General features: G+C 42.2%; 1 protein-coding gene across 2 annotated transcripts; it reads right to left on the bottom strand.

Annotated features, from left to right (window-relative positions):
• Positions 1-65: 65 nt before the first annotated feature.
• On the bottom strand, positions 66-24350 carry GALK1 (galactokinase 1). Of its 2 annotated transcripts, XM_033961182.1 has the most exons (9): positions 24000-24115; positions 23103-23129; positions 19299-19488; positions 17058-17177; positions 13320-13455; positions 6300-6481; positions 5584-5734; positions 4693-4855; positions 66-3040 (listed from the first exon to the last, which is right to left on the bottom strand). In XM_033961182.1, the coding sequence occupies exons 3-9, from the start codon at positions 19465-19467 to the stop codon at positions 2969-2971; spliced, it is 993 nt and encodes a 330-aa protein (XP_033817073.1). In that variant the 5' UTR covers positions 19468-19488; positions 23103-23129; positions 24000-24115; the 3' UTR covers positions 66-2968. The 2 variants fall into 2 exon arrangements, with proteins under 2 accessions (XP_033817073.1, XP_033817072.1); XM_033961181.1 differs by lacking the exon at positions 23103-23129 and having other exon boundaries at positions 24000-24350.
• Between the last annotated feature and the right edge of the window lie 533 nt (positions 24351-24883).

Raw genomic sequence — 24883 nt, forward strand, 5'->3', positions numbered from 1 at the left:
TATACCATTTTAGTAGCGTTCCTCTAGACCGACTCCATCCTTTTTATATCTTTTTGAAGGTGCGGCCTAGTAGTTTTATTTTTCAAAAGTAAATCAGAACTAAATTGCCCTGTGTGCAGTGGTGCAAAACCAGGACTGACTACTTCATTGCACCTGGCAAGGCACTAGGTTTATATCTTTTATTTGCCAACTGCTTGCTCCTTGCACCACAGAAAGTAATTTGTTGAAAAGGGACCTGAACTGCGATCATAGTTCGTGGAATACAGTGGCCCTCATGAGCCATTCCTATCATATTTTTGACCCACACAGCATCAACAACCATGGGAATGGGGGAACAAAGGACAGAGCTTTGTTTGTTTGGCCCTCCCAAGAAAAGATGTTAAACAGCCCCTAGCTGTAACAAAAAAAGAAAATAGCTCCACAGGAACTGTATTAACAACATTTGGAGAAACTAAGTTGCATTAAGGACACTAGGAAGTGTACTGTTCCTTTAAGAAGTATTTAAGTGTCACAGCAGATTTAATATAAAAAAAAAAATAATGTACAGTAGGACACCAATTATCTGGATTGTTTCCATTATTTTTTTAAATTTTGTATCATAACCACAAATAAACAAACTGTAAAGCAGGCACTAGGGCCCAGGAGGTAAATTCTGCTTAGACGCAACAGTACTGGTAAGCAAACCCGTTGCACAAGAAGAATCTAAAAACTACTGGAACAAAGCTCCATCCAGTGGCATAGCGAGGGAGGTCGGCCCCCATGTACCTCTTGAAATATGTTTGCGGCACAAGTAGCATCTTGCAACTGCTGCTGACGCCAGCCTTAGCTCCCTTCTGACATCATGTCCTGGTCCCGTGACAAGGAAGTGATGTCGGAAGGGAGCCGATGCCAGTGCGAGCGGCAAGTGGAAGAGGCAGCTTGCACCGGTGAACATCTAGAGAAGTACAAGGAGGGAGAGCGGAGAGGTGCTGGTGCCCCCCCCCCATGAAGATGGCGCACGTGGCAGTCTGCCCCTCCTTACTTCGCCACTGGCTCCGTCACAGGAAAACCGCCACGAACTCAAGCGGCTCAAAAAGACAACTTCCCAGACAGTAGCAGCCTCACTCCCCAACACAAGTATCAAATTTTACAACCCCAAACCCGAGCTACTTTTTCCCCGAACAGTATATCTGGGCTTTCAACTACCCTGACCGCCACCTTACTACCAGCCTGCTCCTTTTAAACCACCTAAATGCCCCAAGCCCACCAAAAAACTCACAATAGCCTTCACCAATCAACCCCCTTTACCATTCTAACCAAACATCCTTCCCCTTACAATCCCACTCCCCTTCTCATTATCAGACCTATCACCCCCCAACCACACTCAAGCGCTACCTAACCCTCAAATTCACACATTCCGAAAGGAATGTCCAATCATCCAGATTTGCCAAGGTTAGTCCGGATAACTGGCATCCTACTGTATAAACAGCATGTAATATAATACTTATAGCGCTCATTAGATAACTGGGTTTTTTATATTTTTTTTATATAAAAGTTTTGCAATATGTACTACTGATACCTCAAATGAGGCACAATCATCAGATGGTTTGTTTGCACTTAATAAAGGTTTTTTTTTTCCTTACAAAATTAAATTGTTGCCTTCTTATTTCTGCTTCATTAGACATATAAAGTTCTCTCTCAGAAACCAACGGTCAGATAGCTACAGATTGGTTTGGCAGAGTAGTGAGCCGAGCCTCCCAGATTCCCTGTTCTGGGATTCAGTCTGTGATTCATAACTGCCCAGTCTGGCACATGGGAATTCACTTTGCATGTTTCTGCATGTCTGAACACCATCTGAGCTCTGGGCAGGTAAAATGCACATGCTAGTACGGATCCCGCCTGGAAAATACAGGTGCTACATTCCAGTGGGAAAACAAGAGAATTGACCCAATGATCTCCAAAGACAAATCCAAGAAGAAACAAAAATCAATGTGGAGAAATGATGTTCCCGAGATGGACTTTATTAATATTAAAATAATATTAAAACTTGGCAAACTACATAAAAACCTCTAAGACACAGTCCGCTGAAAAGCTTTGGACCCAACACGGTCCGTGTTTCAACAGAATGTCTTCTTCAGGGGTCCCTATGAAGTCCTATGGTAAAGATAAATGGATAAAAATGCCAGTCGGAAATAAACTGATCCATAAAAGCTGTGTGCAGGGTAGAGGCTCAAAAAGCCAAGTGAAAACATTCCAGTAGGAACATTTCTTGCTGCTGAAAACAGAATATTTCCAGGGTTAGGGTACAGATAAGTGTGCATGAGCACACTTAAGTCTTTTCCTTTCCTTAATTTTATTTTTTTTTTATTTACAGTAGTTAATAAAAAAATAAGTACAAAATAGACAACTGGCTGAAAATGAAGAGAGTCCGAGCAGTGGCGTAGCGAGGGTGACAGGTGCCCCTCCCCACCCTCATCTCTACCCACCCCCACTTCTTCCCCGATCCTGCCTGCCCTGCACACGCACCCCTCTTCCCTTCCCCCGTACCGAGTTGAAGCTGTTGCTCGTGGCGGTCAACAACATGCTCCTTGCGTCTCCCTCAGCTCTCCCTGGAAGTGACGTCAGCGGGAGAGCCGACAGTGTCACGAAGAGCACATTGTTGACCACCGCGAACAACTTCAACTACAGGTATGAGGGAAGGGGGGCAGAGGGGAGGAGAGATGCCAGCGTCCCTACCAACATGGCATCCAGGGCGGACCACCCCCTTTCCCCCCCTTCCTACACACTGAGTCTGAGTTTTAACACATATATGTGTGTGTAAAAGCAAAACCTCAACAACCAGTAACCCAGATGCCATCTTCCCTCATATAGTAGAATTAAAAAATTTTGCACTTCTTGGGAAAAGGGATTTGCAGCCCTGTTTAAACTCTCATTTCTGTCTGTGTCTTTTCCAACTAGACAACAGAGGTTCTTGGACAATCTCTCCTCTCTAGAGCTGCTGCACCGATGCTCCATCACATGGCTTCGTTATGTAGAAAGTCGGGGTACCGCTGTATTTCTCCTGGGGACAGAAAAGAAACCAAGCCATGAACATTTCTAAAAAGGGGGGTCACTCCCCTAATGCTCCCTTTGTGATCTGCACATTCACGCATGCGATTGGAAATAAAAAATAATGTGTGTTTGTATGTGGGCATCATCTTGAATTCCGTGAACCTCTCCCTTCATGTCATCTGCCCTTGTGCCTTCCTCCAAGGAAAAGGGAGGAATGTCAAATATATATAAATAATGCTTCCCAGATCCATGTGAAGTTTGCCTTCCTTTGACCTTATGATCCTGGAAATTCCAGACTTAGATATGGTCTGTACTTACGTCATCTGCTAATACAAGTGAAGATATATAAATGAATGCAGACTGATAATAAAACAGGCTATCCCTTTAGAACACTATCTGCGTATTCTTTCTTTCTAAGGGGAATTGCCTCCAGACGTCTGAACAGATGACAGGGTGTTTTGCAGGGCAGTTTCGGGACCAAGAAACGGATCTTGTTCGTTTCAGATAGATTGCATCGGGGGGGGGGGGGGTGTCAACCAGTTTTGTCTGAACTCTTAAAACACAATCCAAAATATTCTAACAAGTATATAAAAACCATCTTGGCTCTTTCAGTAAAGAACTCTTGATGGCCCTTGGTGTTCTTTATCCGTCTAAATGCCAGTTTTTACATGTCTAAATTAGGGCTTCCAAAATAAACTGTCCATTAACATGTTTTCAATCCAGAGCACATTTAAATCAGAGTCATCAGTGGCTGAGTTCCGCTCTGCTTTTGTTTCCCTCTGAGGTTTCCTAGGTTCTTGTGGCTATTAGATGCCCCCTTCCTGACGACGCTGTTGTCAAACCCGAGGGAGGCCATTTTCAACAGAACTTGGGGTTGCCTAGAGCACTTATCTTATATTGAACTGAATACAGCGCTGCATTACTGTGATAACATGCCTCCTCTTCTATATATCAGATAAGTAACGAATGAACTTTATACTATATATTATCTTATCTGTTGCTTTGTGAAATGGAGGGCAGAAGGAGGGACGTTTCAGTGCAATGATGGTCCCTCATTGCAACCAGCGCTGGTACATTTGATGGTACTACTGCACTTTTTGGTTGGTGACTGGGTACTTTATAAGCACTTTAAGGCACTTTTTAAACACTTTTAAAGTACTAACTGCATTTTTAACAATATTTTTATTATTATTTATGTATATTTTATTGAAGCAAACTTGTGGAGACATTTCTATGATTACAGATTCAACACAAGTGTTTCTAGTAATTACTCCTTAGTTTCTTTAGTCATTAACATGTTAAAACATTTTCATAAAAAAATGTAAAAGTGTTTTAAAACAAAATGCGATACCAAAAAATGTCCAAAGATCAGGACAACAAAGTCTGAAAATGACTGGAAAATTAGGGGGTTTTTTTTCTCATACATGTCTCCTTCTTTCCCTGAACTTCTTCTCTGTCAAAGTTTCCTATCATGAGTTGTAGCTCCATCTCTGATCTTAGTTATATTATATGTAAACTGCTTTGATTTGCTTCCACATACCACCTCATATCACTTTTTTTTTTTTTGTTAGCCTCATTAGTAACTACATAATTGCAAATGTACCTGCTGTGTCAGTACTTAAGTACTATCTTAAGAGAGCTACAAGGCTTAAATCCTATTACCTTGATGTGCCGGATTGCCTTGTTGACAGCCCCTTCCTCAAGAAGCGTGACGGTGCAGCCGCCGAAGCCCCCGCCAGTCATCCTGCTGCCATACACGCCCAACACTTCAGTTGCCGCAGCAACCAGTTCATCCAACTCCGGGCAGCTCACTTCATAGTCATCCCTAAGAAAATAAAGCTAGAGTTCATCATCCCCGAGTAACCAGCTGGCTGCATCTTTAATTAACATGTAATTATCTGAAAAGTCAGCCTCTAGACCTGACTCCTGGAGTACCCCCTTGCCAGTCAGGTTTTCAGGATATCCATAATGAATTTGCATAAACTTGATTTGCATACACTGCCTCCATTATATGCAAATTTCTTTCATGCATATTCATTGTGGATATCCCTGAAAACCTGACTGGCACTGGGGTACTCCAGGACCGAGTTGAGAAACACTGCTCTAGACTAATACTATGTATTACATACTAGCCAACACCCAACACCCTTGCCTGTTTATGATCCTAGAAATTCTGGCATCTCCCCTTCCCTGTCTCAAGGGCTCTCATTACTAGCCACACCCCTAATCCAATCATTACATTTCCTTGTTCTCCTTTTAGACAACAATGTCCTGGTATTCACTTGTCTCTCTCCAGCCCCATAGCCCAGGACATCCCACTGTATGCCTCTTGTTTTATGACACCACAGCTTTGCAAAAGCAGATGTGTGACAAATGCAGAACCCCCTTGCAGTAAAAGCTGCCACTTGTATGGAACAGTTTTAAATTGGTTGGATGAATCATGCCTACCAGTTACTGATTTGATGTTTGGACGCCAATAACAAATGCCCAAGTTGAAGAATTTTTTCTACCCACACAGTGGCCAATGTCTATACTTTAGCAGATGTTCAGCACCTGAGGGAGTTGTGACTCTCCACCATTAATCTTCCGAATTCCTTGTATTCCCCCTCCTTTAAAGCTTTGGCAGCCTGGATGGTGCGGCCAATCTCTCCAATGACATGCCTTGCCCGTCGATACACCTCTTCCGTTAGCAGCGCCTTTGCAGCTAAGTAGAAGATCAATATATTGATCGGTGAATTGCACTGGTTGGAGAATCTAAATGTCCACTTGAAACTTTGGAAGAGCTGCTCTGGATTAGACTGCTAGAACATCTGGGTGGGTATTCTCATAATTTTCATTACTTTTGATGGCTGCACTCTAGACTTTCTGCATCATCTCAGTGGATGGTCCAAAGACCATCTAAAGTCCTACTCTGGTAAGTGACACAGTGCTTTGATTCCATGTTTAAATGTTGTTTGTCTACATTTTGGCCACATGTATGAAGATATGCAGACTTGGGTACATCTATGAGGCTATCTGACCATAAATATACGCTCCTACCTGATCTAGACAAATCCAACAAGATAAATAGATATTTCAACAATTCCTGAAAAGGAACCACATAGTTCTCCAACTTATCTCCTAAAGAGCTTCTCACTTCACATCTCTAACCTAAAGATGACTTCTGTCTTATACTGGGGGCAGCCGTCTCCATATCTATAGAGTCCAGGATGACTACGTATTGAGATAACAATTGTCTGATGCTTTGGGAAAACTGGCCAGCGACTTACCATCCAGTTCTTCCATGGATGCCTCTCTCAGGCTCACCTTCCCAAGAGCCTTTGCTGCTTCTTCGCATTGCCGGCGGCGGGTGGGATACTCACTTCCCGTCAAAGTGTGCCGCACATTGGAATTTGTGATCATCACTACCAAGTTTGGGTCAATCAACGGAACCAAGTTTGCTTCCAGTGACCTGAAATGAAATGACTAATGAGCAACAAGTGAGCTACTATAACAGAAACAGCTGACTGATTAATATCCCTTGGAAAGAAATTATAAAAAGACATTAAAAAAAATAAATTAATTAAAAAAAAAAATATATATATATATATATATATATATATATATATATATAGTACTATATCATATTTTCCTATCTGTCCTGGTAGGCTCAAACTCTATCTAGTGCACCTGAGACAATGAGGGGATTAAGTGACTTGCCCAGGGTCACAAGGAGCAGTGAGGGATTTGAACCCACAACCTCAGGGTGCTAAGGCTGTAGTTCTAACCACTGTGCCACACACTCCCAGCAATAGAATGATAAAAATCACCCTCTGGGTATGCAGGGAAATGTAGACATGTGTTTATCCAGATTGAGTGGAGGCATTTGCGCGGAAGGCTTAGGGTCAGATTCTGCAAACAGTGCCATTATTAGCGGACACCTACAAAATGGCCACAGATAGCATACCAATCACATCTACTGCTTACTTTTCAAAGTAACCCATGGTATGGCCCCCAATTACCTGAACAACCGTCTTTGCCCCTACTTACTACCCAGATCAAGAAGAACTCAGAATCTTTTCACCTTCCCCCCTCATAATGGTACCTGACGTAAGAAACTTTACGACAGCCTTCTAACAACTCAGGCAGCGAAAATTGACCCCACCATCACCAAACTGATGATCAAAACAACAGACATCAAAGTGTTTCGGAAAGAAATCAAAACATTTCTTTTCAAAAAACACGTCCTTACTTAATATTCCCCTCCCCAATCGCACATGCACTCTCCCCAGCAAATAACACACTAGTCATCCCCTTGAACCTCATTTACGAAAAATATCCAAACTCCTAAATAAGCATCTCCCTTAGGTATCCATTTAACTGATTCCTTCAAAGTTAGGTATCTTTCTTCAGTTGCCTATATTGTTTTCCCCACTGAACCTTGTAACTACTTGAACCCTGTCAAGTTATTCTATCGATAAATCCAGATGTCTTATACTTGTATTTCTATACCACAACATGTAATTTACTTAAATCGTTGTAATGTAATTCTCTCGGTAATGTCCTGATCTCTTTTAACTGTAATCCGCTTAGAACCGCAAGGCACAGGCGGAATAGAAATCACAAATGTAATGTAATGTAATAATGGTGCCATTTAGAGAATCGCGGCTACGTGAAAGGTAGGCACCGCAAACGTAGGCCTGGGTTTTAAAGGCCTACGTTTCCAACACCTACCTTCCATGGCAATCACATCTGCAGGCGTGCCCAAGGGCGCCTGAAGCCACTTCCGGCATTAACCCCACCTAGAGTGGCCGTAGGCGCCTCTTTAGTCGAGACAAAGGCGCTGGATGGCAGTAATCTCAGAGGCAGGTCCACGAAATTGGAATGCTTTGAATGGTTCATTAATGGTCACCGTACCTCAAGAAGGACATGGCGGTACTTGAGAGAATCCAGAGAAGAGCAACTAAGCTAATAAAGGGTGTGGGGGACCTCTCATATACTGACAGACTGAAAAAGCTGGGGCTTTTCTCGCTGGAAAAGCGACGACTTAGAGGAGACATGATAGAAACCTTCAAGATCATGAAGGGCATAGAAAAAGTGGATAGGGACAGATTTTTCAAAATATGGGGAACCACAAGTACAAGGGGACACTCAGAGAAATTGAAAGGGGAGAGGTTTAGAACAAATGCCAGGAAATTCTTTTTCTCCCAGAGGGTGGTGGATACATGGAACGCGCTACCGGAGGATGTGATAAGCAGAAGCACGCTACAGGGCTTCAAAGAAGGTCTGGACAGGTACCTGGAGGACAAAGGGATAGAGGGGTACAGATAAGAGTAGAGGTAGATTATAGGTATGGGATTAAACGTAAGTTATAAAATTAATCAGGGACCACTGTTCAGGCAGTGGGCCTGATGGGCCGCCGCGGGAGAGGACCGCTGGGTGAGATGGACCTCTGGTCTGCCTCAGCGGAGGCAACTTCTTATGTTCTTATGTTATGCCAAAATTTGAAGTCTTTTATAAAAACGTCACTGAAAACTCATGTATTTGTTAGAGCATTCCCTTCGATTGGTGGTCCTTTTCTTTTACCAGATCTGAATGGATGATTACCTGTAAAGCAGGGGTCTCAAAGTCCCTCCTTAAGGGCCGCAATCCAGTCGGGTTTTCAGGATTTCCCCAATGAATATGCATTGAAAGCAGTGCATGCACACAGATCTCATGCATATTCATTGGGGAAATCCTGAAAACTCGACTGGATTGAGGGACTTTGAGATCCCTACTGTAAAGGGTTGTAAGTTTGTTTTGTATTGATGTTTTTGTCAATTGGATTTATGTTATAGGTTATAAGCGGAATAGAAAATTTTTAAATAAATACATTACATTAGTGATTTCTATTCCGCCATTACCTTGCGGTTCAAGACGGATTACATCCAAACTAAAACAAAAATTACATTCAAAATTTGAAGGAATAGAATAAGCGATGACATAGAATTTTTAAGGTAATATATGTTGGGTAAAGAGTTACCAAAGGGAAGTGGAGGTCTTTAGGAGATAAGCATAGGGTGAAATTATGGGTTTTAGATAACGTTTGGTAGATAAAAGAGTATTAGAGAGATCTAAGGGTAAATAGAGTGTTGGATATTGAGTTGGGATTGGTTGTGCTGGATAGGTTTTATGTGTTTTTGAAGAGTATGGTTTTAATATCTCTCCTAAAGGCTTTGTAGTCTGTAGTCGAAGATAACAGAGTGGTGATTTGTCTATCCAGTTTAGCTGCTTTGGAGGCTATTAGGTTATCATAAAGTTTTTTCGTTTGACATCTTTGGATGATGGGTGAGTGAATAGTGAGTGGATCTTCTGTGTCTGGTTGAGGAGGATTGATTTAGTCGGTTATTCCAGTATGTTGGGCTTTCTCCGTTGAGAGCCTTGTAAAGTAAGCAGTAGAATTTGAAGTGCACTCTTGCTTCTATTGGAAGCCAGTGCGAGTCATGGTATGCCTCTGTGATATGGTCATTTTTTTTAGGAAATAGTACACTGATTGAACCAATTAAAACAATTAAGTTAGGTGGCAATAGGGTCCCTACTGCTGCCTAACAGCGCCGTTTTGAGAATTTGCTCCCTTGTGTTTACTCACCTACTTATGTATGCACGTATTTAAATCTTTTTATTGATTGAAATTACAGGTCGTCAGTGCAGCCAGCACTCCTTCAACATCGGGACAGGCAGTCCCGCTGCTGTCCGCTCCAGCCAGCTGAGGGGGTCCTTCGGAGGAGCCTTAATTGCCGGTTCAGCCGGGAGGGAGCCTGTCGTCAGTGCAGCCAGCACTCCTTCAACATCGGGACAGGCAGTCCCGCTGCTGTCCGCTCCAGCCAGCTGAGGGGGTCCTTCGGAGGAGCCTTAATTGCCGGTTCAGCCGGGAGGGAGCCTGTCGTCAGTGCAGCCAGCACTCCTTCAACATCGGGACAGGCAGTCCCGCTGCTGTCCGCTCCAGCCAGCTGAGGGGGTCCTTCGGAGGAGCCTTAATTGTCGGTTCAGCCGGGAGGGAGCCTGTCGTCAGTGCAGCCAGCACTCCTTCAACATCGGGACAGGCAGTCCCGCTGCTGTCCGCTCCAGCCAGCTGAGGGGGTCCTTCGGAGGAGCCTTAATTGCCGGTTCAGCCGGGAGGGAGCCTGTCGTCAGTGCAGCCAGCACTCCTTCAACATCGGGACAGGCAGTCCCGCTGCTGTCCGCTCCAGCCAGCTGAGGGGGTCCTTCGGAGGAGCCTTAATTGCCGGTTCAGCCGGGAGGGAGCCTGTCGTCAGTGCAGCCAGCACTCCTTCAACATCGGGACAGGCAGTCCCGCTGCTGTCCGCTCCAGCCAGCTGAGGGGGTCCTTCGGAGGAGCCTTAATTGCCGGTTCAGCCGGGAGGGAGCCTGTCGTCAGTGCAGCCAGCACTCCTTCAACATCGGGACAGGCAGTCCCGCTGCTGTCCGCTCCAGCCAGCTGAGGGGGTCCTTCGGAGGAGCCTTAATTGTCGGTTCAGCCGCGGTACGCGGCCCGCGGTCGCGAGCCGAAGGGGCGTGGCTAAAGGGGCTTGCCCCTTTTGAGCCCCTTCGGAGTCCAGAGGACCAGGGAGCAGAGGTATCTAATTCCTTAATATGGGCAAGAGGAAGGTTAAAGCAAATCAATCTGCTACAATGACGGGCCCGATGGATCGTCATCTTATGCTTCCTGGTTTGTCACATGTTGAAGAGCAGGTAACATTAGATACTCAAGCTGTCTCCCTATCCTCAGGGGAACCATCACCACTTCCTCAATCATCTTATTCCTTAGGGTTAGAAGTATCTCCTCTCCCTTTTAAAGAGGGAGTAACTTCTTCCCCACAATTATCTTTATTATCTGAACTGGAGGTTTCAGGACAATCCTTGGGGCAAGCTAAAGAACTAATTCCAGTACAGATGAGTACTGGGCTAGGCTCAGTTGTTATCCCTAAGGATAAAGTGATCACTCTAAATGATATTTGGCTTAGCATTAATAGAATAGAGACATCATTGCAAAAAACTGTTTCGGATTTGTGTCAATTTTCAACTGATATAACAATGAAAATTAAAGAGCAAGAAGGTAAAATTGGTGAAACAGCTGTTAAGTTTGAAAAATTGGATCAAGTAGTAAGTACTTTACAAGCTAGTGCTGTTTCTAATATTAAGGATAGTATGGTGATGCATTCTAAATTAGAAAAAATGGAAAATTCTATCAAGGTTAAAAATCTTCGTATTTTAAATTTTCCAATCACACATTATCTGTCTCCGATGGAACTCTTGAGAATGTATTTGAAAGAGATATTACAATATAATAATGTGGAAGCTTTTGAAGTTGATAATTTGTACTACATCTCGAGAGATTCCAAGGTTATGGCAAATGAAGGTGAAATGGATAAAATGGTGTCACCTGATAGTTTGAATGTTTCGCAGTTTCTAGAATCATCTAAAGATATAATAGATAAACGTGCAACTCTTCTTGTGACTTTTAAGACAGAGTTGGAAAAACATGCTATTTTAAAATTGTATTTTGCGAAAAAACAGGAAATGTTTTGTGGCCAACGGGTGATAATTTTTCCTGACGTCGCTAGACAAACTCAGTTTAAAAGGAAGCAGTTCCTTCAGCTAAAGCCTAAGGTTTTGGCAGTTGGAGCTACTTTCTTTTTGAAATTTCCATGCAAATGCCTCATATCGTATGGAAGTGATAAATATGTGTTTTATGATCCAGTCCAGTTAGAAGACTTTGTTAAACAGAAACCTTTGTTGAAAGTTTAGTTACTATTACTGATTTTATTCATGGAGGACGATGTATATAAATATAAATGCCATTTTGCCTGTCTTTAGATGGTAGATTGATGGATTTGATTCTTTTTTCTTTCCTTTCCTTTTTTTAAAAAAAAGGTACTGGCGACCATGATAATGTGGACTAAGACACGGTTGATAATTGCCTAAGTTTTTTATGTTCTCTATATTGAGTTTGTTGTGGTCATTCATGAATATTTGTTATTAATGTATTGTAACAAATAACCAAATAAAGAATTAAAAAAAAAAAAGAAATTACATAAATTAACCTGGGAAATGTGCAAGTGCCACACAACAAATGTAAACTATATTTTGCCCAAATTCCTTGAGGTGATTTTCAGAGTGAAACCATGCACAGATTTAATCAGTACCTACACAAGGGAAAGTATTTGATAACTATTTATAAGCCCATGCTATTATACTATAGTTTTTCCTTTAAACATAAAAGCAATCCAATGGCAGTCTCAAGGGGAAAGAAAGGGCGGAAAAGACTGAAAAACACATCCTTATTCTACATAACTATTGATCAGTCTCTTGCCCAACCTGTCTTTCTAACCCTTTCTCCATGTCCCTCTCTTTAGGTCTCTAGGACTGTATTATATTATAGTAAAAGGATATTTGCAAAAAAAAAAAAAAAGCATATCACAGTTCAGTTTGCTCTTTGCTAAACTGTAGTCAGTGTACTATGAGTGGTTAAAGAATCACCAGGGTTTTCTAGAGGCATTCTGAGCTTGCACCTCTGAAAATGGTGGAATATAACAATTCCTGCAGGAGTAGTCTAGTGGTAACAGCACGGGGCTTGACATCCAGGGGTGCTTGGTAGAGAATGACACGGGGACAAATTTTTTCCCATCCCCACAGGAACTCATTTTCCCGGCCCGGCGAGTTTTATTCCTGTCCTTGCCCCATTCCTGCAAGCTCCGGCCTCATCTACACAAGCCTCAAACCCTTTAAAATCATAAGTAGCAACCTTCTAGCGCTCAGATTGTGATGTCATAATGCCTCATTCCACCAATGCCTAAGCTCCGTCCTCATCTGCACAAGCCTCAAACCCTTTAAAATCATAACTAGCAACATTCTAGAGCTAAGATTGTGATGTCATAATGCCTCATTCCACCAATGCTTAAGCTCCGTCCTCATCTGCACAAGCCTCAAACACTTTAGAATCATAAGTGTTCGAGGCTTGTGCAGTTAAGGCAGAGCTTACATGAATGGGAAGGATAGGGACAGCAACAAAACTTGCAGGGATGGGGGAAATTGAGTTCCTGCAGGGATGGGGATAAATTTGTCCCTGTGTCATTCTCTAATGCTTCGTTCAAATACCACTGCTGCTCCTTGTGATCTTGCCTCCAGTTATAAAAATGCGATTGTGAGCCCTCCAGAGATAGAGAAATACCTAGCGTACATGAAGGTAACTTTACTTTGGAGCTAAGACTGAAAAAGGTGTGAGCAAAAAATTCTCAAGTGTGCAAATTCGGTCAATTCTGGCTACAGACCTGCAGTCTATGAGCAGTGCATGGCCCTTCTTCCCCAGCACGGAGATGAACTGGTCCATGATTCCACAGGGCATGCTGGCAAAGGTATGCTCTGCTTTCTGACATGCCAGGGCCTTGGCAATCGAGTCACCATCATCTGCCTCAAAAAAATAATATAAGTTCAGTACTGGGTGTATCGGTTATTGCAAACAACCCCTTTTTGAGTCGCGCTTCACACGTTTGTTGTTTTTTATTTAAGCCATGGCTTGAATCAAGCAGTGTATCCCACAATACAAAGGAAAAAACACAACCCCACGTGTGAAAAGTTAAACCAAAAAAAAAAAAAAGAGTGGGGAAGGGGCACAATCGAACAGCTTCAGGGACAATCAATTTATCTAAACATTGTAAATCAATTATACACATAAAACAAAGCAGGAATAAAACCAAATCTTTCAATCCTTTTTCATACTGGACCCCAGCAAGATCCGTGTTTCGGCTAGGGTAGCCTTCTTCAGGGGTGTATGACAAAGGTTTAGACTGAAGAGCAATACAACCTGCATTACAGAGGGGGTTATTTATATCATCATACGCCCCTGTCCTTTGTTATATGTGGGACAGACCTCACAGAAATTGAGGGTCAGATTACTGGAGCACAAGTCATATAGACATACTAAGAGAGTGGAAGAACCCCTGGTGGTACACTGCCTTGAAGCCCAGCATGCTTTTAGTTCACTGCGGTGTGTGGTGATTGATCATCTCCCCTGCTCTGTGAGACGTGGTGACTGGAGACGTCAGCTAGGTCAGAGGGAACAAAGATGGATCTACAATCTACAAACCGTCCACCCAGCTGGGCTGAATGCCCGAACTGAGTGGGCGGGCGTTCTTTGGTTGAAGCTGTCTGGGGATTGGTCTGACTGAAAGGGGAGGAGTCTGTACTCCATTTTGAAGACACTGGTTGCTGGAGAATCCCACGCCTCAGCTTCTTCTGTGTGTGTGGATGTGAGCAGTTGGAGCACTTGGAGAGCCTCTACAGTTGCTGGTGGAGTAGGCTGGAATCATTCCCCTGACGCAGCTCAGCGAAACAGAGGTTTCCCCGTCGGGAAAGAGTGGCTGCGGGGCCAGGCAGGCTTGCACTTTTTGGATGCATGGAAGACAGCCTGGACACCATCTGCAACTAAATGTTTGTTTTTTCCTGCTTACCGTTGACTGTGTTTGAGACTCATATATGTGCTGCTTGCTTTACTCACATTTTTTGAAGTTTTGTTATTTGCCATGCTAGATTTTTTTTTTTTTGAGGTGGTTCCTACGAGGGCTACTATAGTGTTTCTCACTGCTGAGTGAACTGATACATTTTGGACCTTGCTTAATGGTTGTTTATAAGTGGAGTTTTTTGCCATATGAAGATGAACTGAGGCTTTTTCTCCACTTTTTTTCTTGTTATTTGTGTGTTAAGTGAATGAATGGATCTTTGTATGAGTGCAGTGGTAGTGTCTAGGTAGGTCCCTCCTATGGTTTCCAATAGGGCATAATTCATTAGTTTTAGGAGTTTTGTATGACCTTCCTGAGATTTTTTTGAGTATGAATGAAGCCCAGTAGCAGCAACATCTTGCAGTTCAAAGCATTCTTCTAAATTGCGTTTTTCAGGTACCCTGTCAGACAGCAGGCTCCTTACTAGACATCGAGAGTAATCCTTTTGGTTTGATTAGTGCATTCTGGCACCATCTACTGGGCTTCATTCATACACCCCTGAAGAAGGCTATCTTAGCCGAAACACAGACCGTATTGGGGTCCAGTATGAAAAACGACTGAAAAGATTTGTCTTTATGCCTGCTTTGTTTTATGGGTTCATAGTCAGTCGCGCGCGAGACATCAGCGCGCTGACAATTCAGCACAAGAAAGAAGCACACTGCGGGAAAACTTAGTTTTAAAGAGCTCCAAAGCAGGGTGTGAGTAGGGAACCCCCCACTTTACTGTATTGTGTTCGCGCTGCAGTTGGGGAGGGGGATTTGGGGGGGTTGGAACCCTCCATTATAGAGAAAACAGAACTTTTTCTGATTTTTCCGGGAAAAATTCTGTTTTCTCTATAATGTGGGGGGGTTGCACTCCCCCACACACCCCCCAATGGCAGCGCGAACAATATGCAGTAAAGTGGGGGATTCCCCCCACACCCCCCATCGGAGCTCTTTAAAACTTTCTTGCACCAAATTTTCAGCGCTCGATTGTCGGCGTGCTGGTGTCTGGCGCGCAATTATCCCGTCACCGTTTTATGTATAAGCTATATGTGTATCATTGATTTACAATGTTTAAATAAATTGATTGTCCCTGAAACTGTTTGATTGTGTCCCTTCCCCATTTCTTTTTTGGTTTGAATCAAGCAGTACCATATGTTGTTGAGGGTCAATATGTCTTCTGTCTGCCTGTATATCAGCACAGACAAACCTATGGGTAGGAAGATAAGATGATTGGAGAGCTCAATGGCCTGCCAACAAGAACAGGGGCCAGACAAAGTGAGTTGGGATGGAGGAGGGGAGGGAAGGCAGTCAGGCACCACCAAGTCCATGAAAAGGGGATTCCACAGATACTGTGAGTACAAACAGAGAAGCCTGGCCAAATGCCGATGGAGAGGAGATTCAAAAGGAGTTGTAAGCAAGGCCACAGGAGGGAGCCCAAGGCCAGTCTTCTTGAACACCCTACTATACAAAACCACCTGAAGAAAATATTTCCGAGGTCATTTTTTTCCTCTTCAGTCTCCCCAGTTAAAAAAGGAAAAGAAATCCCTGTTGGAAAATTCCTTGCATATTGCACTGATCATAAAAATAGTATTGGCTGGGGATATCCCCTTGCATCCAAAGAAAAGAAAGACAATGTTGGTGAGCAGGAAGAAAGGGTGTGTCCAAAACCAGACGAACAGGGAGCGAACAAAACTGCCACAGGCCTAAGGATTGCAAAAATCTGTGGACATTTGGAAAGAAGGCAAAAACAATTTTTCAAAGCATGAAGTTGAATGCAGCTTTCTTGCCAGTTATCTAATCGAATCTGAGATTTATGAGTCACGCTATGCTATGCCTGAAAAGGTTCAAGGTGACTTGCAGTGCAAGGATGCTACAGAAGGTACAATTATAAAACCGTTTGAAGTAGAGGATTCTCAGACTTGGCAGATAGCATGTCTAGATATCTGAGCAATTTTTAAGAGTGGTAAACTACAAGACCCACTCCCCCCCACACACACACAAAATGGAACATCTTAAAATGGGGGTGGGGGCTTTTGGGGAGAAAATGGAACTGAGAAATATTGCTACATTCTCCTTCTCTAATAGTCTGTAACAGGGCCTTTTTTGCAATGTGTTATTTTGGTGTTTTGGATGCTATATTGCCACTCCTGTTTACCTATTGTACTGTTTTTCTTTTGGATGTATTCTGTTCCTAGTTGGTATAAATAAAGATTTTAAAAAAAAACCTCCAGTCCAAAAACTTCTTGAATGTTGAATAGGTGCTGAAGTAGGCAGAGCAGTTGACTGACACAACAGAATCTAGGACAAGGGCTCCTTCGGTACCTCATTTCCTCATTAAATATTTGCAAATTCGCTGACCGATCAAAAGCCTGATGGAAGAGGTAGCCTATTTTTGGACCTTTGCGCTCTTAGTTACCTTGAATGGTCTTAGTTGAGTGACCACAGCGGGTCTTCATCTCCCCACAACCCAAGACTCTAGAAACACGGTTGAATCACCAATAATAGGACAAAACTGTGTGGATCTTACCTGGGCAGAGCTGCTGCAGAAAGGTGTATGTGGCCACTTCAAGGGAAGCTGAACTGGAAAGACCACCTCCCAGAGGTACATTACTGCTGATCACTGCATTAAACCCTGGGACTGGACCAGCTGTAAGAACCAAAACCAGAGAATCGTTCACATCAGCAGTACCAACCATTAATTCAATCATTTTCTAACCATCAGGCACAAAGACCGCATCACTAATCCTTTAGGCCAATGGTTCTTAAACCTGTCCTTGGGGACCCCTAGCCACTCAGGTTTTCAACAAATCCTTAATGAATATGCATGAGGCAAATTTGCATATAATAGAGGAAACAGGCATGCATATCTGCCTCATGCATATTCATTAGGGACATCTTGAAGACCCGACTGAATGGTAGTCCCCCAGGACAGGTTTAAGAATTACTGCTTTAGGCTTTTTCAACCAGGCTATCTCAGGTAGAGAATGACACGGTGACAAAATTCATCACCGTTCCCATCCCCGCGGATAACCGCGGGAAACCATCTTCATGTCATTCTTTAAGGAGAGGGAAGAATCGGAATATGAATGGCCACAACCACTGACCCGCAAGCTTTGCTTTGAAGAATGCTGGTGTATAAGGATTGAAGTTGAGATAGACACTACAGAATGACAGTCTCTGGTATCCAGAGCAGATATTGTGATGTCATAATGCCTCATTCCACCAGTGCCTAAGAGCCAATCACATCAGTGATGTCACAATGGCTTCATTATCCTTGGCTCACATAAGAATCAGAGTATGAATGGCCACAACCACTGACCCGCAAGCTTTGCTTTGAAGAATGCTGGCGTAGAAGGACCGAGGTTGAAATAGATACTAAAAAATGACATGGGATTATTTCCCGCAGTTATCCGCGGGGACGGGAACGGTGATGAATTTTGTCACCGTGTCATTCTCTAATCTCAGGGAGAAACTGAAGGAACTCTGTTGGGATAGAGTGCTACATTCTTGTTTGAGCTTCCTTCACGGTAATGTATTCATTTGACATCTATCAGGAAAAGAGCCTCTTCATATGCTGGCCCTTCTCTTTAGAATACTCTGCCCCTGGCAATCTCAAGATTCATTGGGATATTTAACTTTTTGCAAGATGTCTGCATTTCATACTATTAATTAGTAAAACTGGGTTCTCTTTTCTTAGTATTCTACATTACTGCTTAGTAATATTGTTTTACATATGTATTTTTGAATGTGTATTGTTATTATTTCATTCCAATGTTTTTTTGTAACCCATGCATTAGAGATTGTGACGCATTCTTAAAAGGTTTATGTATAGGGCAATTTATAAATGTGAGAAATAGATCACCAGTATAAGAAGAACTCCAGAAAGTGTTTGGTAAAGTATAAATGTATTTTCTTCCTGGCCAGAGTGTCCCAATTTGCACAAAAATGGCAAGGTAGGCACACAAAGATCAATACATCCATTAGTTTTATAGTTAATACAAACTTTTCTTAGCCCCTCCTGCCTGCCTGCTCATTGGATGGAGCAAGGACAGTTCACAACCTATCAAATGCTTTCTTAGCTACTTCCTGCCTCTCCACGCCTAATTACTTTCCCTTTACTCTTATTCCCCAGTCCTGCAACCCTATTTACAATTGCCCATATTTGCCCCTTACTTGACATCCTCGGGCTATTCTTTAACCAATAGCCCTTATGGTTAGTTATGCTGAGCCATCAGATTCCATACTTTCCTTGATTGTAGGTATCGAGTAGGGTCCCAGGAATGCCCATCCCTCCCTTCTTCTGATTCAGCAATATTGCTTATTGCTAAAGGCACAGAGTATTAAACAAATTCCCTCTACAACAATTATGTATTACTTTCTGTATTAGTTGACATCTTTTATCAATATTTTATTCAATTCTCACAGCCATACTTTATTAATGCATCCCTGTGGTTATGTTACCCTTTTCTTTAAGAGTGTGTGAACACCTTTATGATACTTTGCAATATTTACCACTATTAGAAATATATTAGTAATTTCATTTCTCACATGAAGATCTTAAATAGAAGCGAATATACATCAATCAGGGTTAATGCAAAGAGTGGAAGATTGGAAAAGACAGGACAATAGGAATGGGAGAGCAGAGCTGATAATGTGGCGGTATAATGCTTTCCACTCACAGCCTCTCTTACTCCACAGTCAGACACTTCATAAGTCATTGCACTTCTAGTTTATATCCTTCGCATGAGCATACCACTGCCTCTCTTACCCCTGTAATGTTGGATCACCCCTTTTACGTAATTAGCCCACCGTGGTTCCCCAGGTTCCAGCGGGTGGTCTTTTGTTGGTGCCGCAAATTCAGTCCTCTTTGGGCCGTCTGCCTCCTTGGCAGTCGTAACTATGGATATTGTACCATCCTCTACTGGGCTTCCAACCATCACCGTCAACAGCGGCAAGGCCTACAAAGAGGAACACCAGAATCAGCCTTATCTCATCCACCAGAAGTCATGACAAACAATAAATGTTCCAAATTCTGACTTACAATATTCATTAGCACTGTCAACTGTAATGTAATGTGCCATTTGTATTCTCCTAAAAAAAAACCCACACTGCTAACAAGTGTTGGAGGGCGCAGTCACAATCATTTAACAAAAATCAAATCATAGAAAATAATAAATAAATTGTGGAGAAAAACAAAGCTCAATACAGTGGTTCTTGGGCCGCAAGGTACCCAAAGGAGCCTGTATCATCACTGAAATGAAAACAACATAGATATAATTCAGTCATTCAAAATAGAAAATTTTCAATACTGTGAACTTGTTGAATTCCGGGCTCCACACCAATAAACTTGTATAAGGAGGCTACAATAGTGAGAGCATAATAGCAGTTCAAAGAAATATATTGCCACTGGCATGAAACTCGTATAGATGTATTCCGAGCACTGTCCAAACTGAATATATCCAAAAATACTTATCTCAATTAACTGGAAAAGATTTTCTAGAGCACAAACATTAACTTCAGCTCTGTCGCCTTTTCCAGACAGGGGTCCACCTGTTTCGCTGCATGTATGCACTACATCAGGTGTTTCTAAATAATAGTAGCTTCAGGGACATGCCCGCAAACTATCAGCAAAGTTTTACAAAATGGAAGACATCTAAAAGAACTTCCAGAGCTTTAAAAATTCACTCAACTTTATAAAATCAGCAGCCAAAAACTCTTTTGGAATGGATTTCTCAAAATGATTCAACCAAAGTAATTTACGATTGTCTTTGTTGAATTTGAAGCCACGGACCCATGCCACAGTGTTCTATCCTATATATATATATATTCCAAAAGAGTTTTTGGAATATATATTTAAGCCACTGTTGTATATTCGATCAAATTATATTACACTTTGTCTTACTTGTGTCTCACCAAAGGCAGATGGTAAAGTGCTTATTTACCTGTAACGTAGGTTCTCCATGGACAGCAGGATAGTCAGCCACATATGGGTGTTGTCCCAACAGCTCCCAATTTGCGGATAAGCTCTCCAATAGCTCAGAGAGATTTTTTTTATAAAGTTAGAGAGCTGGGTACCTTAGGTTAGGGGACCCTAAGGTTCCCCTCTTTCACCCATTTTATTCAATGCGTATGTGAGCTCTTTTGACTAGGGTTTTTCTGCTCTTTATGTCAAATTTTACTCATGTACAGAAAATATGTTTCTTTTAGTTCCTGTAGATATTAATTTGACCACTTTATATATAGTGATGGATAGAACACTGTCAAATATAAAAACAAAAGATAGAAAATGAGTCTAAATGAATAATTAATAAAGGCTGAACCGACGAAGAGTAAAGCAACAGGTAGCATAACCTGAAATACCAAAACCACTTAATTTGAATAGCAAAACGTTACAATAAACAGCCATGTCAAATGCAGTTGACAGGTTAAACTGAAACAGCATATCTTTTCCTTGAGAGGATTCTTATGTAGCATCTGACTTAATAGTAAATAATTCAGATACTGAGCTGTGACAACAAGATCTATTCAGATACTGAGCTGTGACAACAATTGTGATGCTCTAAAAAGTCCGTAAATAAATAATCTAAAATGGCCTCTAATATTTTGGCTAATAGAAGAGTGGTAAGAACAATCTAAAACTATATGGTTGGCTTGGGTCTAAATTTATTTAAGAATTGGAGTCAATACATTTCTACCTAGATTCTTCTGAAAATGGCCAATCTATCTTCTATATACGGTATATATAAAATCGGAGGTATGTATGTGTGTATGTATGTATGTATGTGTGTGTGTATGTATGTGCCGCGATCACGCAAAAACGGCTTGACCGATTTGAACGAAACTTGGTATGCTGATCCCTCACTACCTGGGATGATATGTTCTGGGGGTCTCGCGGCCCACCTGCACACGTGGGCGGAGCTACAAACAGAAAATCAGATTTCACCCATTCATGTCAATGGAAAAAATGTAAAAAGCTGCCATTCTCACAGTAATTCAAAAACAGCTTGACCGATTTGAACGAAACTTGGTATGCAGATCCCTCACTACCTGGGGTAATATGTTCTGGGGGTCTCGCGGCCCACCTGCACACGTGGGCGGAGCTACAAACAGAAATTCACATTTCACCCATTCATGTCAATGGAAAAAATGTAAAAAGCTGCCATTCTCACAGTAATTCAAAAACGGCTTGACCAATTTGAACGAAACTTGGTATGCAGATCCCTCACTACCTGGGGTGATATGTTCTGGGGGTCTCGTGGCCCACCTACACACGTGGGCGGAGCTACAAACATAATATCGGATTTCACCCATTCATGTCAATGGAAAAAATGTAAAAAGCTGCCATTCTCACAGTAATTAAAAAACGACTTGCCCGATTTGAACGTAACTTGGTATGCAGATCCCTCACTACCTGGGGTGATATGTTCTGGGGGTCTCGCGGCCCACCTGCACACGTGGGCGGAGCTACAAACAGAAAATCAGATTTCACCCATTCATGTCAATGGAAAAAATGTAAAAACCTGCCATTCTCACTGTAATTCAAAACCGGCTTGACCGATTTGAACAAAACTTGGTATGCAGATCTCTCACTACCTGGGGTGATATGTTCTGGGGGTCTCGCGGCCCACCTGCACATGTGGGCGGAGCTACAAACAGAAAATCTTATTTCACCCATTCATGTCAATGGAAAAAATGTAAAAACCTGCCATTCTCACTGTAATTCAAAACCAGCTTGACCGATTTGAACGAAACTTGGTATGCAGATCCCTCACTACCTGGGGTGATATGTTCTGGGGGTCTCGCTGCCCACCTGCACACGTGGGCGGAGCTACAAACAGAAAATCAGATTTCACCCATTCATGTCAATGGAAAAAATGTAAAAAGCTGCCATTCTCACTGTAATTCCAACTATAAAACACTTTCTATGACACTATAAACACTAGGGATATCGTTTCTATTCTACCACGGACACCATACATATAGAGTTTGTATGTTCTAACTGTGTTTGTAACTGTTTCCTTCATGCACCCCAGTTCATAATGTTATTACATTACATGAGTACTCACATATGCTGAACTAGGAACACAGGTTCCATTCTGAACCGGGAACAAACTACATGGAGTTTCTTTTCAACCTGAGTTTCCACATATTGAGTTGTTTAAATCAATACTGAAACTTTTGGATGCCACTTATTCCAACAGATCTTCCTTTTCAGTTTAAGAGATTGCAAATTCCAGTGAGACTTGCATTCTCTATCACAATCAACAAATCACAGGGACAGACTATTACATACTGTGGAGTGGATTTAAGATCCCCCTGTTTTTCCCATGGACAACTCTATGTTGCTTGATCAAGGGTGGGTTCACCCAAGAATTTGCTCCTGGAGGTGAAACTAAAATTGTTGTTTATAATCAAGTTTTGTGTTAGTTGTATTGTATTCATTTTGTCAAATATTTCACATTATAATTTGATTATTGTACTTTTTATAAAGCTGTAAAAAAATAATTTCATTCACCACTATAAAGTATCTTTATTTCAATCCATTTACTGTGTTATTGCTATAATTAAATACCTGTGCAACGCCGGGTCATCAGCTAGTCTTCAATAAAAGAAAAGTAAGTCATTAAATAAGACAGATAACTAATGCAGAAAATGACAAACATTTATTTATTAGCGACTTAAAGATAAGTGAATCAGGAAAGCATTCCATAATCTATCTACAGGTATAGCCAATGTTGACCGTTGGACTTAAAGTCAACTAGAGCAGTGTTCTTCAACCACCGGTCCACAGAAATTTCCTGCCGGTCCACAGGGCTAGCACGTGCATTAGGCCCAAAACAGTGTTCTTCAACTGCCGGTCCACGGTGCGATCAATGCGGCGTTATCTTTGAGCCAGCTCCCTCGTCCTAACTGATTCAGTGCACAAAGCCACGGGCAGTGGCTCCTATGGGCATCCTGCGCCTGAACCGGAAGCCTTCTCTCTGACGTTACAACATCAGAGGGAAGGCTTCCAGATGAGGCACGGGACGTGCAATGTGCAATTAGTACTATTATGGGGACAAGGTCTGGGGTGGAGATTGGGTAGAGATGGATGGGGTCTGGCCCACAACTTAGCCCAGTGTTCTTCAACCGCCGGTCCACGGACCGATGCCAGTCCACAGAATAATTATTTTATTTCTGCCGGTCCATAGGTGTAAAAAAGTTGAAAACCACTGAACTAGAGCTTCTAATTGTGGAGTGACAAAGGCCCTAATCTTATTTTATTTTTATCAGGAAAATAATAAGCCAAGTTTTCAACTGAAAGATAAAGATTATAATTTTTAGAGATAGGAAAAGGAGCAGATGTTAAAGTTTAAATAATCCAAAAGGTCTCTTCTGATTCAGTTTATCACATCCTATCATATGGCTTGTTTTTGTTTTTTTGCTTTGCTACATAAATATTCACATCTGCTCAGCTTTCACATCTTACCATCGGCAGTACAAAGCCTTCGTTGTAATCTGTATGTTCACCAATGAGATTAACCCTTCCCGGTGCAGACACAGCAACTTCAGGTTCGGAACCGCCGAAAGTGTCTCGGTATATGGCCCGGGATGTCGACAGCAATTCCGTCAGATCTGGGGCAATGAGACCAGCCATGCTTTCCACGACTACCGTACAAGTAACTCACAAATCTGTTCCGTGAGGCAGGAGTCACGTGATATCTCCGTGTCTCAACATTCTAAAATGGAACGCACGGCTCTTCCGGTTTAAGAACTTTCATTCATCTGATCTGCTCGCGGTCTAGTCAAAGTGCGCCCTTTTTTTTTTTTTGCAATGTTGGTTTACAAACCGGTCACAATCTTTTTTTTTAAGTTCACTAAATCTCTATGCATTTAAAGAAACTTTGCCCCGTTCCTGTTTTGTAGAGTTTGACCCGCCTCTACCAGCTACTAAACTTTCTCTGGCTGATTAAGATGTCAGTCAGAGAGAATTTCAGTATATTTAATGCTTTTCCGGCTGTGCGTGACACTGTAATATTGCAGGTGCGCATAGGAATTTATAATAGCAATTAGTTTCTATAGAAGCTCAAAGAATATGGAGTCCTAGATATAAAGTTCTATAAGCACTTTTTTGAATGAACTGCGACATTGTAGGGCATAATTGCATTACTGTACTTTGAATCTCAGTAACTTAGGGCAAAGATTGCCACTAGCATAGTCTAATCTGCCCTTTAAAGTGGTTAGTCGTATTTGTCATTCTGCGCTTTATTTAGGATTGAATTTAATCTCCCCTCCCTTGCAGATTATATCCCTCTGTGTCATTTGTTTTGTCCAGCACAACAAAGAAAAATGGGGAGACCCAATGATCCACAG

Source organism: Geotrypetes seraphini, chromosome 10, assembly GCF_902459505.1.
Source record: "Geotrypetes seraphini chromosome 10, aGeoSer1.1, whole genome shotgun sequence".
NCBI lineage: Eukaryota > Metazoa > Chordata > Amphibia > Gymnophiona > Dermophiidae > Geotrypetes > Geotrypetes seraphini.